At 49.2% G+C, this 16,560-nt stretch overlaps 1 protein-coding gene across 2 annotated transcripts in view; it reads right to left on the bottom strand.

Annotated features, from left to right (window-relative positions):
* The window catches only part of LOC137535379 (zinc finger protein 585A-like), a 133,577-nt gene that overhangs the window by 89,020 nt on the left and 27,997 nt on the right, over window positions 1-16,560 (bottom strand). The window contains exon 3 of one of the 2 annotated variants that reach the window (XM_068257208.1): window positions 11,175-12,863. The exons of the other annotated variant lie outside the window; for it this stretch is intronic. Within the exon in view, the coding sequence (XP_068113309.1) occupies window positions 11,425-12,863 (1,439 nt within the window). The 3' untranslated portion in view covers window positions 11,175-11,424. Of the gene's footprint in view, window positions 1-11,174; window positions 12,864-16,560 lie in introns of those variants that run through there. 2 annotated transcript variants of the gene reach the window in all.

Raw genomic sequence — 16,560 nt, 5'->3', positions numbered from 1 at the left:
GTTCGGATCTTTTCAATGATCCGGATGATTCGAATCGGATCATTGAAAAGATCCGGATCTTTGATCCGAATGTCGGATCATTTTACAAGGGAAGCATTCGGGGGTGAAATGACTAGCAGGACAGAAGAAGGGGAGGGGGTGGACACACAGAGAAGGGGAGAAGATGGACAGAGGGCAGGGAGTGGACAGAGAAGGGAGGAGGAACGAGCAGAGAGCAGAAATGTTTGTTTGAACACAATACCCACATGTTGCAATCATATGCTTTAGATATATTTCACCTCTATGTGCATCTGTATATTCCCAACTCCCATTCCCCAAAGCATTCCCAGAAGTAAAGTGCAGCTGTTTAGAGCAGTGCAGGAGGATCATATTGCACAGCAATCACAGTGCCTGCCCTGTCCTAGCCCAGCACACTGCCTGTAACGTTACTGAGCTGTGCCAAAAGTTTCCAATGTGTTCACTGTGCACAACTGCGGAACAGACAGCCTATAATGAGCAGCACATTTCAGCCAGTATGTGTGCTCTACACATATCTGGCAGTGGCACCAATGTCCCCTCTCTCTCATCTACCTGTGGCTGTGCAAGGCTGCCTCCCCTTCAACAGAGCGATCCATCTCTGCTCTGCTTCCAGAACCCCGCTGCCCGCTGAGAGGGGGGCGTGTCGCTCCTGGCCCCGCCCCCTTTGCGATCCGAATCACTCATTTTGATGATTCGGATGATTCGACTCACAAAATAGATTCGGATCAAAGATCCGAATCGTTCATGATCCGGACAACACTAATGCGGAGCGGAGCTAGCATCATCTGAAGCTCGGTAAGCTATTCTCCGCTCGCTGCTGGCTGCACTTCTGGAGGAGGGGGGTGCGCGGAAGGGGGGGGCCCTAGGTGAGGGAGGGGGGGAGGCTTCCCCGCTGATCTGTGCCCGCTGACCCCCCTTCCAAGCTGGGGGGTCACTTGCATTTTGTGGGGGTATCTGCCACCAACCTGATTGCATTGTGTGGGGGTATCTGCAGCCAACCTGATTGCATTTTGTGGGGGTATCTGCAGCCAACCTGATTGCATTTTGTGTGGGTATCTGCCACTAACCTGATTGCATTTTGTGGGGGTATCTGCCACCAACCTGATTGCATTGTGTGGGGGTATCTGCAGCCAACCTGATTGCATTTTGTGGGGGTATCTGCAGCCAACCTGATTGCATTTTGAGGGGGTATCTGCAGCCAACCTGTTTGCATTTTGTGGGGGTGTCTGCAGCCAACCTGTTTGCATTTTGTGAGGGTATCTGCAGCCAACCTGATTGCATTGTGTGGGGGTATCTGCAGCCAACCTGATTGCATTGTGTGGGGGTATCTGCAGCCAACCTGATTGCATTGTGTGGGGGTATCTGCAGCTAGCCTGATTGCATTGTGTGGGGGTATCTGCAGCCAACCTGATTGCATTGTGTGGGGGTATCTGTAACCAACCTGATTGTATTGTGTGGGGGTATCTGCAGCCAACCTGATTGCATTTTGTGGGGGTATCTGCCATCAACCTGATTGCATTTTGTGGGGGTATCTGCAGCCAACCTGATTGCATTTTGTGCCTCCCCTTCAACAGAGCGATCCATCTCTGCTCTGCTTCCAGGACCCCGCTGCCCGCTGAGAGGGGGCGTGTCGCTCCTGGCCCCGCCCCCTTTGCGATCCGAATCACTCATTTTGATGATTCGGATGATTCGACTCACAAAATAGATTCGGATCAAAGATCCGAATCGTCCATGATCCGGACAACACCAATGCGGAGCGGAGCTAGCATCATCTGAAGCTCGGTAAGCTATTCTCCGGTCGCTGCACTTCTGGAGGAGGGGGGTGCGCGGAAGCGGGGGGCCCTAGGTGAGGGAGGGGGGGAGGCTTCCCCGCTGATCTGTGCCCGCTGACCACCCTTCCAAGCTGGGGGTCACTTGCATTTTGTGGGGGTATCTGCCACCAACCTAATTGCATTGTGTGGGGGTATCTGCAGCCAACCTGATTGCATTTTGTGGGGGTATCTGCAGCCAACCTGATTGCATTTTGTGGGGGTATCTGCAGCCAACCTGTTTGCATTTTGTGGGGGTGTCTGCAGCCAACCTGTTTGCATTTTGTGGGGGTATCTGCAGCCAACCTGATTGCATTGTGTGGGGGTATCTGCAGCCAACCTGATTGCATTGTGTGGGGGTATCTGCAGCCAACCTGATTGCATTTTGTGGGGGTATCTATAGCCAACCTGATTGCATTGTGTGGGGGTATCTGCAGCCAACCTGATTGCATTTTGTGGGGGTATCTGCAGCCAACCTGATTGCATTGTGTGGGGGTATCTGCAGCCAACCTGATTGCATTGTGTGGGGGTATCTGCAGCCAACCTGATTGCATTTTGTGGGGGTATCTATAGCCAACCTGATTGCATTGTGTGGGGGTATCTGCAGCCAACCTGATTGCATTTTGTGGGGGTATCTGCAGCCAACCTGATTGCATTGTGTGGGGGTATCTGCAGCCAACCTGATTGCATTTTGTGGGGGTATCTGCCATCAACCTGATTGCATTTTGTGGGGGTATCTGCCGTCAACCTGATTGCATTTTGTGGGGGTATCTGCCGCCAACCTGATTGCATTTTGTGGGGGTATCTGCTGCCAAGCTGATTGCATTTTGTGGGGCAATCTGCCGTCAACCTGATTACATTTTGTGGGGGCATCTGTCGGCAACCTGATTGCATTTTGTGGGGGTATCTGCCGCCAACCTGATTGCATTTTGTGGGGGTATCTGCCGCCAAGCTGATTGCATTTTGTGGGGCAATCTGCCGTCAACCTGATTACATTTTGTGGGGGCATCTGTCGGCAACCTGATTGCATTTTGTGGGGGTATCTGCTGCCATTTGACTACTGTATGAATTATCATGAGGCATGTAACTACTTGAATATTTTATCTAAAATGTATCTGGTCAGACCTAATCTCTGTGAATAACACCGCTACTTATTTTGTGTTTTGTATTTTTTTTTTTAAGGCTGCCCATGACTCATCATGACCACGCCAATGTTCCAGTGCGTGGTGACACCCATTTAGTTTCGCTGCGGCGCGCCGCATTTAGACATATCCCTATTGGAGACTGTCCTCAGAATTGCTCACAATGTATTCCCTACCATAAAGTCATGCAAAATTTCTAGAGTACATGTGTATGTGAGCCCAAATTGGGAAGGGGGGGGGGGGGGAGAGGAGAGGGGGGGAAGAGGAGAGGGGGGCGGGCCCCAGGCTGAAACTTCCTTGGTGGGCCCTTGGTGTCCCAGTCCGACCCTGCGTGCGGCCCGTGTAGCTGCCCTGAGCGCAGAGGGAGGGGGGGGGGCTGTGATGGAGGGGGGAGCTGAAGCCACGGGGAGGGCAGCCCGACCTCTCCCTCCCTCTCCCCGGGCCGCCCTCCATGCTCCCCCCTCGGACTGCAGCAGAGTTAGCGCGCAGGAAAGCGCTGCTATACACAGTTACTCACCTCCCTGGTTCCGATCGCCGCTCACTGGCCGCCAGTCTCCTCCTCTGCATAGCCATACATGTTAAACAGGAAGCAGCGTGTGTATCAGCGGCTATGCAGAGAGGAGACCAGCAGGGCGGGAGCGGCGATCGGAACCAGGGAGGTGAGTAACTGTGTATAGCAGCGCTTCCCTGCACGCTAACTCTGCTGCAGTCCAAGGGGGGAGCATGGAGGGTGGCCCGGGGAGAGTGAGGGAGAGGTAGGGGGCACCTACCTACTTAACCTATACTGGGGAGGCTACCTATCTAAACTATACTGGGGGGGCAGCTACCTATCTAACCTATGCTGGGGGCACCTACCTAATCTAACCTGTACTCGGGGGCAGCTACCTATCTAACCTGTACTGGGGGCAGCTATCTATCTAACCTATACTGGGGGCAGCTAGCTAATCTAACCTATACTGGGGGCAGCTAGCTAATCTAACCAGTACTGGGGGGCACCTACCTAATCTAACCAGCTACCTATCTAACCTATACTGGGGGCAGCTACCTATCTAACCTATACTGGGGGGCAACTACCTATCTAACCGATACTGGGGGCACCTACCTAATCTAACCGATACTGGGGGCACCTACCTAATCTAACCTGTACTGGAGGGCAGCTACCTATCTAACCTATACTGGGGGCAGCTACCAATCTAATCTATACTGGGGGGCAGCTACCTCTCTAACCTATACTGGGGGCACTTACTTATCTAACCTGTATTGGGGGCACCTACCTATCTAGCTAGCCTATACAGGTGGCAACTATACCGGCTACCTATATTGGAGGCACCTACCTAACTAACCTATACTGGGGGCACCTACCTATCTAACCTATGCTGGGGGCAACTATACTGGCTACCTATATTGGAGGCACCTACCTAGCTAACCTGTACTGGGGACACCTACCTATCTAACTTATACCGGGGGGTGCTTGCCTATCTAACATATACTGGGGGCAACTATACTGGCTACCTATACTGGAGGCACCTACCTGGCTAACCTATACTGGGGGCAACTTTACTGGCTCACCTATTCCTGGCTACCTATACTGGGGGACCTAAACTGAGTGCAACTAGACCTAGCTAACATACCTGGGTGCATTTTAGCTTAGAAACTGCACTGCCCAAAACGGTATGGGTTCCCCACTGCCCAGACATGTCTCATCACCAGCAACAATGTAACCTAGATTGTGTGCCACTAGTCTAGTTATTGTTGTTAGATATAACCCAGTGATTTAGGTCATCACAGTAGATTTATCCGGGCATCCATAATATCCCTCCACCTTGGCCAATAGTGGGAGATGTGTGGCTTGGTACTGGTAAAGCTGGAAGTAGAGGAGGAGGTGGTGGGTGTGGTGCTGGTAAAGCTGGAAGTAGAGGAGGTGGTGGTGGGTGTGGCCTGGTGCTGGTAGAACTGGTAGTAGAGGAGGAGGTGGTGGGTGTGGCCTGGTGCTTGTAAAGCTGGTAGTAGAGGCGGCGGTGGGTGTGGCCTGGTGCTGGTAGAAGAGAAGGAGGTGGTGGGTGTGGCCTAGTGCTGGTAGTAGATGAGGGGTGGGTGGGTGTGGTCTGGTGCTGATACAGCTAGTACTAGAGGAGGAGGTAGTGGGTGTGGACTAGTGCTAGTAGAGGAGGTGGTAGGTGTGACCTAGTGCTGGTAGTAAAGGAGGAGGTGGTGGGTGTGGCCTGGAGCTAGTAGAGCTGGTAGTAGAGGAGGAGGTGGGCGTGGCCTGGTGCTGGTACAGCTAGTACTAGAGGAGGAGGTAGTGGGTGTGGACTAGTAGTAAAGAAGGAGGTGGTGGGTGTGGCCTGGTGCTGGTAGTAGAGGAGGAGGAGGTGGTGGGTGTGGCCTGGTGCTGGTAGTAGAGGAGGGGGTGGTGGGTGTGGCCTGGTCCTGGTAGTAGAGGATGGAGTGGTGGGTGTGGCCTAGTGCTAGTAGAGGAGGTGGTGGGTTTGACCTAGTGCTGGTAGTAGAGGAGGAGGTGGTGGGTGTGGCCTGGTCCTAGTAGAGCTGGTACCAGAGGAGCGGGTTGTGGGTGTGGCCTGGTGCTGATACAGCTAGTACTAGAAAAGGAGGTAGTGGGTGTGGCCTGGTGCTGGTACAGCTAGTACTAGAGGAGGTGGCGCTGGTAGTAGAGTAGGTGGTGGTGGGTGTGGCCTGGTGGTTGTAGCGCTGGTAAGAGGAAGAGGTGGTGGATGTGGTCTGGTGGTTGGAAGAGCTTGTAGTAGAGGAGGAGGTGGTGGGTGTGGCCTGTTGCTGGTAGTAGAGGAAGAGGTGGTGTATGTTTCCTGGTGCTGGTAGTAGAGGAGGAGGTGGTGGGTGTGACCTGGTGGTTGTAGCGCTGGTAAGAGGAAGAGGTGGTGGATGTGGCCTGGTGTTGGTAGAGCTGGTAGTAGAGGAGGAGGTGGTGGGTGTGACCTAGTGCTAGTAGAGCTGGTAGAAGAGGAGGTGGTGGGTGTGGCCTGGTGTTGGTAGAGCTGGTAGTAGAGGAGGAGGTGGTGGGTGTGGCGCAATTTTTACACCCTCGCCCTGGGTGCATTTTAGCCTAGAAACTGCACTGCCCAAAACGGCATGGGTTCCCCACTGCCCAGACATGCCTCATCACCAGCAACCCTGCTGGTCTCCTCCTCCTCCTCCCGCCCTGCTGGTCTCCTCCTCTGCATAGCCGCTGATACACATGCTGCTTCCTGACAGGAAGCAGCGTGTGTATCAGCGGCTATGCAGAGAGGAGACCAGCAGGGCGGGAGCGGCGATCGGAACCAGGGAGGTGAGTAACTGTGTATAGCAGCGCTTCCCTGCGCAGTCCAAGGGGGGAGCATGGAGGGCGGCCCGGGAAGAGTGAGGGAGAGGTCGGGCTGCCCTCTGCGCGGCTCTGGCTCCCCCCTCCATTATGAGGGGGCACCTACCTACTTAACCTATACTGGGGAGGCTACCTATCTAAACTATACTGGGGGCACCTACCTAATCTAACCTGTACTCGGGGGCAGCTACCTATCTAACCTATACTGGGGGCAGCTAGCTAATCTAACCTATACTGGGGAGGCAGCTACCTAATCTAACCTGTACTGGGGGGCACCTACCTAATCTAACCTGTACTGGGGGGCAGCTACCTATCTAACCTATACTGGGGGAAGCTACCTATCTAACCTATACTGGGGGCACCTACCTAATCTAACCGATACTGGGGGCACCTACCTAATCTAACCTGTACTGGAGGGCAGCTACCTATCTAACCTATACTGGGGGCAGCTACCAATCTAATCTATACTGGGGGGCAGCTACCTCTCTAACCTATACTGGGGGCACTTACTTATCTAACCTGTATTGGGGGCACCTACCTACCTAGCTAGCCTATACAGGTGGCAACTATACCGGCTACCTATATTGGAGGCACCTACCTAACTAACCTATACTGGGGGCACCTACCTATCTAACCTATGCTGGGGGCAACTATACTGGCTACCTATATTGGAGGCACCTACCTAGCTAACCCGTACTGGGGGCACCTACCTATCTAACTTATACCGGGGGGTGCTTGCCTATCTAACATATACTGAGGGCAACTATACTGGCTACCTATACCTGAGGCACCTACCTGGCTAACCTATACTGGGGGCAACTTTACTGGCTCACCTATGCCTGGCCACCTATACTGGGGGGGACACACACCTATAGCTGCCTACCTATACCGGGGTACCTATTCCTGGCTACCTATACTGGGGGACCTAAACTGAGTGAAACTAGACCTAGCTAACCTACCTGGGTGCATTTTAGCCTAGAAACTGCACTGCCCAAAACAGTATGGGTTCCCCACTGCCCAGACATGCCTCATCACCAGCAACAATGTAACCTAGATTGTGTGCCACTAGTCTAGTTATTGTTGTTAGATATAACCCAGTGATTTAGGTCATCACAGTAGATTTATCAGGGCATCCATAATATCCCTCCACCTTGGCCAATAGTGGGAGATGTGTGGCTTGGTACTGGTAAAGCTGGTAGAAGAGGAGGAGGTGGTGGGTGTGGCCTGGTGCTGGTAGAACTGGTAGTAGAGGAGGAGGTGGTGGGTGTGGCCTGGTTATGGTAAAGCTGGTAGTAGAGGAGGTGGTGGGTGTGGCCTGGTGCTGGTAGAAGAGAAGGAAGTGGTAGGTGTGGTCTAGTGCTGGTAGAGCTGGTAGTAGATGAGGGGGTGGGTGGATGTGGCCTGGGTGCAGGGCTTGTGGTATGGGAGTGCATCAGCTATATACTTTTATTTATTACAGTAAATCTGAGTGATGCAGGTAACAGTACATCTTACATTCCATGCAGAGAAACAGAACACGTCACACTGTGGGAACAATATACAGCTGATATTCAGCACATTATCCAGAGGAATAACTTTATTAGCAGCTTTAATTGGAGATGTAGACTTTGTCTATAGCAGTGACCACCATTTTCCTGTAGCCCAGCCCTGCCTGTCAGCATAGTGCAGGAGGTGTGCAGCTGGAGCTGCTGCAATGAAGATTGGGGAGCAGCGCTGGAGGACAGGAGAGGAGTCACCTGCCAGGTAAGTACATTATTTTTATTTTCAGGTGCTGCCACTGACACCAGGGATATTAGCGGGTACTTATTGGGGGGGGGGGGGGGGAATCAGAAAGGGGAACTCTGCCTAATATGTTTTATGAGGAAACATTGTCTAAATGAGTTTAAAAGGAACCTAAACTGAGAAGGATATAGATTTTTCCTTTCAAAATAATACCAGTTGCCTGACTCTCCTGCTGATCCCGTGTCTCTAATACTTTTAGCCACAGCCCCTCAACAAGCCTGCAGATTGGGTGCTCTGACAGAATTCAGACTGCATTAGCTGCATGTTTGATTTAGGTGTGTGATTCAGCCACTACTGCAGCCAAAGAGATCAGCAGGACTACCAAGCAACTGGTATTGTTTAAAAGGAAACATCCATATCCCTCTCAGTTAAGGTTCCCTTTAAGGGGGGGGGGGGGAAGTGCCACCTTATGTGTTCTTATAGGGGGTTATTGCTGCCTTATGTGTTCTTACAGGGGGAAATGTTGCCTACTTATACATATTTTGGGGTTAACTGCTGCCTAATAATGTGTATTTTGTGGGAAAACACTGGAGAAATATGTGTTTTTCGGGGGGAAGGTGGGGGAGGATGCTGCCAAATAATATCTCTGTTGGGGTGCCCACATTTATGCCCCTTATTTTGTTATGATGTATATTGCATACTATTTTCTGTTAAATCAATACACTCCATTTCTCTGCAAAAATATTATTACCATATGGTGTTACATAAATTAAAAGGAAAATACAAAATAGTAATCAGATGCAATAAAAAATGAATTGTCTCCCTTTCCTATCCACTCTTCAGTGTTTTTCTCTGGCACATTTAGAAGATCAATAAAATGTAATAATTTTTTGTTTATTTTTCTATCTTGACTGCTCCCCAGTGAGGCTGAGGCTGTAGTCACATAACACAAACGTTACGAGTGTGAACTGCAATAGAGACTGGACATAGACTTTAATACAAAGCCTGCATGCAGCGAGTTCGAATAACGTGATCAGTTACAGCGCAGTACTGTGAACAGGCCCATACATTGTATGGTCTGTGAGCTGACATGCAGAATTATTCTGCAATGTAACTGAGCACTGTGAACTAGGCCTAAAACTGACATCACTTCCTCCCTTTTTTTGTTGTTCATGATCTTTGTTTCTGTTCCCTCCCTCCTTGCATAATTTATGTCTCACCCAGGGTAGAAGGTGATGACATGTTGCCTAGGGAACAGGGAGAGTCACTCCTGAGCAGGTCAGGTGAGAGTTACCAGCACACAGGAGGCGGTGTAAGCAGATACATGCACAGTAAGGACATTGGCCTCAATTCACTAAGATCATGCTGGAGATAATAAGGCAAGAGAAAACTTACCTCCACACAGTAAGAGAGTTATCTTATCTCTTCATTCCTTAAAGGGATACTGTAGGGGGGTCAGGGGAAAATGAGTTGAACTTACCCGGGGCTTCTAACGGTCCCCCGCAGACATCTTGTGTTGGCGCAGCCGCTCACCGATGCTCCGGCCCCGCCTCCGGTTCACTTCTGGAATTTCAGACTTTAAAGTCTGAAAACCACTGCGCCTGCGTTGCCGTGTCCTCGATCCCGCTGATGTCATCAAGAGCGCACAGCACAGGCCCAGTATGGTCTACATCTGCGCAGTACACTCCTGGTGACATCAGCGGGAGCGAGGACACGGGCGTGCAGGCGCAGTGGTTTTCTGACTTTAAAGTCAGAAATTCCAGAAGTGAACTGGAGGCGGGGCCGGAGCATCGGTGAGTGGCTGCGCCAACACAGGATGTCTGGGGGGGACCATTAGAAGCCCCAGGTAAGTTCAGCTCATTTTCTCCCGACCCCCCTACAGTATCCCTTTAAGTTACCTCCTCTGTAGTTAATTTAACTCCTCTGTAGTTATTTTCACACGCAGTTAATAAACAGCCTGTCTTTAACAGTGGAGTTATTTTCAGGATTGAAGCGTTAACTTAAAGACAGAAGAGTTAACTTTAGGTTTGCCTGAGGTGAAATGTTTCCTGAATACGACATTCCTCATCACCATGGTGACCACTCTAGAAACGTTATTAAAGACAGGAGATAAGCTTAGTGAATTGAGGCCATTGTCCTCTGCTTGTGCAGGTGTTGGTGCTGGTGGGGGGAGGGGGAGACTTTATAGGAGTTCCTGAGGAGCCCGGAGGGTTCCTGGGTCTCCTAATTTTCACAGTAAGTCTAAACCCCCCACATTACTGTCTAAGCAAGCCTCTGCTTCTAATGGGGGGCTTCAGTGTTACAATAAATAGGTACCCTAAATGTATTACATTTCAGCCACAGGATCTCTGCCACCATGGCTCCTACAATCCCCAAATGTGGAGGGTAAGAAGGGGACCACCGGGCTGCTGCTATACCAAACTGCAGATTCCTAGTTCAGTATGTATGTGATATCTCGGGAACAAGCAGTGCTGGAGGTCTGCATTATGATACAGAAGTGGCACGGGGGTCCCCTCTGTACCCTACAAATGGGGGGATTGTAGGAGGCCTGGCTGGGGGGATATTTAGCATGAAATGTAATGAATGAGGGGTGCATCTCTCTGCACATGCCCAGATCTCTGGTGACCAGCAGCGATTCTCTCTCCTCCACTGCTAATTCTCCCCATACTTTCCCACCAGGCTGACAGAATAATACAAATACCCACAATGCCTCTGGCTGAGCTAGCTTCCTACTGCACAGCAACAAGCTGGGGCACAAAAGCTATCTATAGGGAACAAATAAGGATCTATTTATTCAGGAAAGGGGGTTACATGGATTATTTTGACTATTGTTATAACATTTTTTCTCAGTTTTAACCATGTGTAAAGGCCCAGCTAATAATACACAAAAAAATAAATAAGACGGGTTTTCATACTTTTACTGTATACATGACTGCAAAACGAAGACACAGTGAGAGAGAAATCTCCTTTTCTCAGTTCAGTCTGAATGAATGGGAGCTTCTGATATTCCCACATGTGCAGATCACAGGAGGTAAATAATAACAAGGTTATATAAAACTTTCCGGGAGCCTCAAATTCTTATTTTCACTTTAAGGGGTTAAATTCTGACTCTGAATTGTACAAAACAGCCATTTCAGTGTGACAAAATTCTGTTTTCAAAAACATGTGCATTTTTTATTTCACCTAGGAAACCATTGTGTGTACAGTAGAACGCATGTGATTTGCACACAGTTTGCAGAAAGAACAAAATTGTGGATCATTTTTTTCATGCACCTTAAAACGCATTGAAAATCATATACCAATGTGTTTTTTGTGCGAGCCATAAACTAACATTACATGCATTTTTTACTCTGTGGCAAAACGCATGCGATTCAAATAAGTGTGACCCCTGCCTGACTTAACACAAATGTCTGACAAGCTGTGATTTCTGAACAAAACATTTCCCACACCCAGCACATGAATAGGGCTTCTCACCAGTGTGAGATCTCTCATGTCGGACAAGGTGTGGTTTCTGAACAAAACATTTTCCACACTCAGCACATGAATAGGGTTTCTCACCAGTGTGAGATCTCTCATGTCTGAGAAGGCTTGAATGCTGCCCAAAACATTTCCCACACTCAGCACATGAATAGGGCTTCTCCCCAGTGTGAGATCTCAAATGTCTGACAAGCTGTGATTTCTGAACAAAACATTTCTCACATTCAGCACATGAATAGGGCTTCACACCAGTATGAGATCTCACATGTCTGACAAGTTTTCCTTTCTCTCCAAAACATTTTTCACACTCAGCACACGAGTAGGGCTTCTCTCCAGTGTGAGATTGTTTATGAGTAATAAGAGTTGATTTCTGTGCAAAACATTTCCCACACTCAGCACACGGATAGGGCTTCTCACCAGTGTGAGATCTCTCATGCAAGACAAGTTGTGATTTCTGAACAAAACATTCCCCACACTCAGCACATGAATAGGGTTTCTCACCAGTGTGAGTTCTATAATGTCTGATAAGCAGTGATTTACTTCCAAAACATTTTGCACACTCAGTACACGAATAGGGCTTCTCACCAGTGTGAGATCTCTCATGATCGACAAGATGTGATTTAAGTCCAAAACATTTCCCACACTCAGCACATGAATATGGCTTCACACCAGTGTGAGATCTCTCATGCATTGCAAGGTTTGATTTACTCCCAAAACATTTTCCACACTTACCACATGGATAGGGCTTCTCACCAGTGTGAGATCTCTCATGTGTGAAAAGATGAGATTTATTCCCAAAACATTTCCCACACTCAGCACATGAGTATGGTTTCTCACCAGTGTGATATTTCACATGTCTATTAAGATGGGGTTTACGCCCAAAGCATTTCCCACACTCAGCACATGAATAGGGCTTCTCACCAGTATGAGATCTTTCATGCATGACAAGATGTGATTTCTGAAGAAAGCATTTCCTACACTCAGCACATGAATAGGGTTTCTCACCAGTGTGAGATCTATAATGTCTGATAAGCAGTGATTTACACCCAAAACATTTCCCACACTCAGCACATGAATAGGGCTTCTCTTCAGTGTGAAATCTCTCATGTTTGATAAGATTTGATTTGTAAACAAAACATTTCCCACACAGGGAACATGAATAAGACCCTCCAGCATGGGGAGAGCTGTGCTGGGCACGAGGCCCCTCAGGGTTAGACAGGTGAGGGGAGTCTGGGGGAATATTTGGGGTAATCAGGATATCTGCAGGAGACTCTTGTCCAGTGACATCATCATCCGTTGTACAGTCTGTGGATTCAGAGAGATGAGTCTCTGAGAGGTTCCTGATGCCGGGACTCCACCCTGCAAATAGAGAAACATCATCACTTCCTGTTAGAGAATTCTGAGGGGAGGAACAATTATCATTAGGGATGAAAGGAGAGAGGATGGTCGGCACTGCTGTACAACTTCCTTTATTTGGCAAGAAGAAGACTTGATGGCTGGATAGTGTAATGGTTAAGGGCTCTGCCTCTGACACCTGGGTTTGAATCTCGGCTCTGCCTGTTCAGTAAGCCAGCACCTATTCAGTAAGAGTTCTTTGGGTGAGACTCCCTAATACTGCTACTGCCTACGCTCTTGTGGCTGCCTCACAAGCGCTTTGAGTCCGACAGGAAAAAAAACGCTATACAAAAAAGGAATTATTATTATTACTATTATTATTATTATTATTAACTACTTTAGGACTGCCTCACACCAAAGGGGGGGACTGCGGCGGCAGCCCCAGGACCGCCTAATGCCAATTGGCGTCAAGTCCTGGGGCTGCATTTTGCAGGAGATTGCGTGCAGGCTGCGTGCGCATCTCCTGCTCGGGGGCGGAGCTCTACCCCCTCTTTAGTCTCTGAGCGGCAATCGCCGCTCGGGAGACTGTTAGACAGAGTGATCGCCGTCTATTTACATGTACAGTGCTGCGATCGGCAGCAGCGCTGTACTGGGGACAGCCGTGTGACACGGCTGTCCCTCCTGAGGCTGGGGTGTGATCGGCTGTCATAGGCAGAAGCCTATGACAGCTGATCACCCTGATTGGCTGGCGGGGGAGGGAGGGAGGGAGCAGGGGAGGACAAATTTAAAAAAAAAAAAAAAAAAAAAAGAAACATTTATTAAAAATAAATAAAATAAATATTTATAAAAATAAATAAATAAACTGTGGAGCAATCCGACCCCACCAACAGAGAGCTCTGTTGGTGGGGGGAAAGGGGGGGGGGATCACGTGTGCTGTGTTGTGCGACCCTGCAGCTTGGCCTTAAAGCTGCAGTGGCCAATTTAGCAATAATTAGACTGGTCTTTAGGGGGGTTTAACACTGCAGTCCTCAAGTGGTTAAACACGTACCATTGCGGGGGTGGATAATGGTGGGTGCTGGTTGCTAGGAGCCTGATGGCAGTTTTACACACAAGTGCTTCTTTAGAGACTATGACAAGGGGGTGGGGCTATGGCTTTATCCACTCTAGTTGGAGAAAGTGCTTACTGCTAAAAGTAACCTGCAATCCAAGATTACAGTGTGGGGAGGTCAGGGAGAGCGAGGCCAAACAACACGGCCACTATTCCTAATGGAATTACAAGTCCTGCTGCAGCAGCTAATTATACAAGCCACTAACATAATATCCCATGATGAATATAGGTCAGGCCATGTAGAGCAGAAAATCTGGCTGATATAGTCAACCAGAAGTAGCAGGTAGGACGTGTGGGATTGATTTAGGACATGGTTTAAAAGGGCAAAGAGTATGGGAGTGGCCCATACAGAGCAGAGAGCGTGGGAGTGGCCCATACAGAGCAGAGGGTGGGAGCAGCCCATACAGAGCAGGGAGAGTGGGAGCGGCCCATACAGAGCAGAGAGCGTGGGAGCAGCCCTTACAGAGCAGAGAGCGTGGGAGCGGCCCATACAGAGCAGAGAGCATGGGAGCAGCCCATACAGAGCAGAGAGCGTGGGAGCGGCCCATACAGAGAAGAGAACGTGGGAGTGGCCCATACAGGACAGAGAGCGTCGGAGCAGCCCATACAGGACAGAGAGCGTTGGAGCGGACCATACAGAGCAGGGAGAGTGGGATCGGCCCATACGAAGCAGAGAGCGTGGGAGTGGCCCATACAGAGCAGGGAGAGTGGGAGCAGCCCATACAGAGCAGAGAGTGTGGGAGCGGCCCATACAAAGCAGAAAGCGTGGGAGTGGCCCATACAGAGCAGAGAGCATGGGAGCAGCCCATACAGAGCAGAGAGCGTGGGAGTGGCCCATACAGAGCAGGGAGAGTGGGAGCGGCCCATACAGAGCAGAGATCGTGGGAGTGGCCCATACAGAGCAGAGAGCGTGGGAGCGGCCCATACAGAGCAGAGAGCGTGGGAGCGGCCCATACAGAGCAGAGAGCGTGGGAGTGGCCCATACAGAGCAGAGAGCGTGGGAGTGGCCCATACAGAGCAGAGAGCGTGGGAGTGGTCCATACAGAGCAGAGAGCGTGGGAGTGGCCCATACAGAGCAGAGAGAGTGGGAGCAGCCCATACAGAGCAGAGATCATGGAAGTGGCCCATACAGAGCAGAGAGTGTGGGAGTGGCCCATACAGAGGAGACAGCGTGGGAGTGGCCCATACAGAGCAGAGAGCGTGGGAGTGGCCCATACCGAGCAGAGAGCGTGGGAGTGGCCCATACAGAGGTGCTCACGCTCTTTACAGTCTTGTGGCAAAGGTAAGACGGTATGCTTATCCTACTGGAAATACTGATTGTATTATGCATTATAAGCAATGACACTATTAGAAGTATTATTACTATACAAACACTCTGCAACCTACAGTATTCAGTGCAGTCTCAGCCTTTCTATGACCTGGTTAATTTTTGCTACAAAAAAAAAGACAATGAGCTTTAAAAAAAAAAAAAAAAAAAAAAAAAAAAAAAAAAAAAAAGCAAATCCTAACGCTATAATAACTACATGAAAACTATGCACCTAGCACTTTAAAACCAATGATGCCCTATTGTTTACCATGCAATCAGTCACTTTAAAATGGACCTGAACTCTTGCACTGGACAGAGGAAAACATATAGAAATGCACCCTGTGTGCATTTAGAGAGTTTAGCCTGTCTAATTCCCCCTCATCTGGGTCTAATCACAAGTTGTAATTTGATCCCTTAGCTGTATCAGCTGACTGCTATAGCAGAGATCTTATTTGTTAATATAGGATATGTCTGCTTCCATGAAAGCAGGAAGTAGATACACTGCAGATTTATTTATAGGCTTTGTATCAGCTGTAACAAAGACATGTTTTTCTTTAAAGGATTTTATGCTGGTGCTTATCTTTTAGAGCTGAGATGAAGTTCTGGGTTCAGGTGCACTTTAAAGGACAACTGTAATGAGAGGGTTATGGAGGCTGCCATATTTATATACATGTAAGCAATACTAGTTGCCTGGCTCTCCTGCTGATCCTTTGCCTCTAATATTTTTAGCCATAGACCATGAACAAGCATGCAGCAGGTCAGGTGTTTCTGAAACTATTGTCAGATCTGACAAGATTAGCTGCATGCTTGTTTCTGGTGTTATTCAAACACTACTGCAGCCAAACAGATCAGCAGGGCTTCCATGCAGCTGATATTGCTTAACCATTTAAGCCGCCTGGACGTGACTGCTGCTGTGCTGTTGTGCACGCGCCCAAACACTCCCGTGCCGCCCCCCATTGTCCCGGAGATCAATGAATGGAACATAGTAAGTCCCCGCTAGAAAGACCGACGGCTTCTCATCAGAAGCCGCAGTCTTTCTGACAAAAATAAGTTTCCTGTCCTCCATATGCAAAAAAACAAAAACAAAAAAAAACACAGTGGCCATCTTGTGGCAAAATATTAAAACTATATCTACATACATTTTTTAATAAAAGAGACCCATCTTATTACATTTAAGATTAACTGTTTACCTCCCACACCAAAAATTACCCAAATAAAATTAATGAAAAAAAAAAGAATTACAATTAACCATTTAAGCCTCCTGGACGTAGAAGCTACATCCAGGAGGCCATGTGCACTCCCGCGGC

Source organism: Hyperolius riggenbachi, chromosome 10, assembly GCF_040937935.1.
Source record: "Hyperolius riggenbachi isolate aHypRig1 chromosome 10, aHypRig1.pri, whole genome shotgun sequence".
NCBI classification, from domain to species: domain Eukaryota; kingdom Metazoa; phylum Chordata; class Amphibia; order Anura; family Hyperoliidae; genus Hyperolius; species Hyperolius riggenbachi.
The sequence above is the reverse complement of the archived record's forward strand: the minus strand, read 5'-3'. Positions and strand labels throughout refer to the sequence as shown.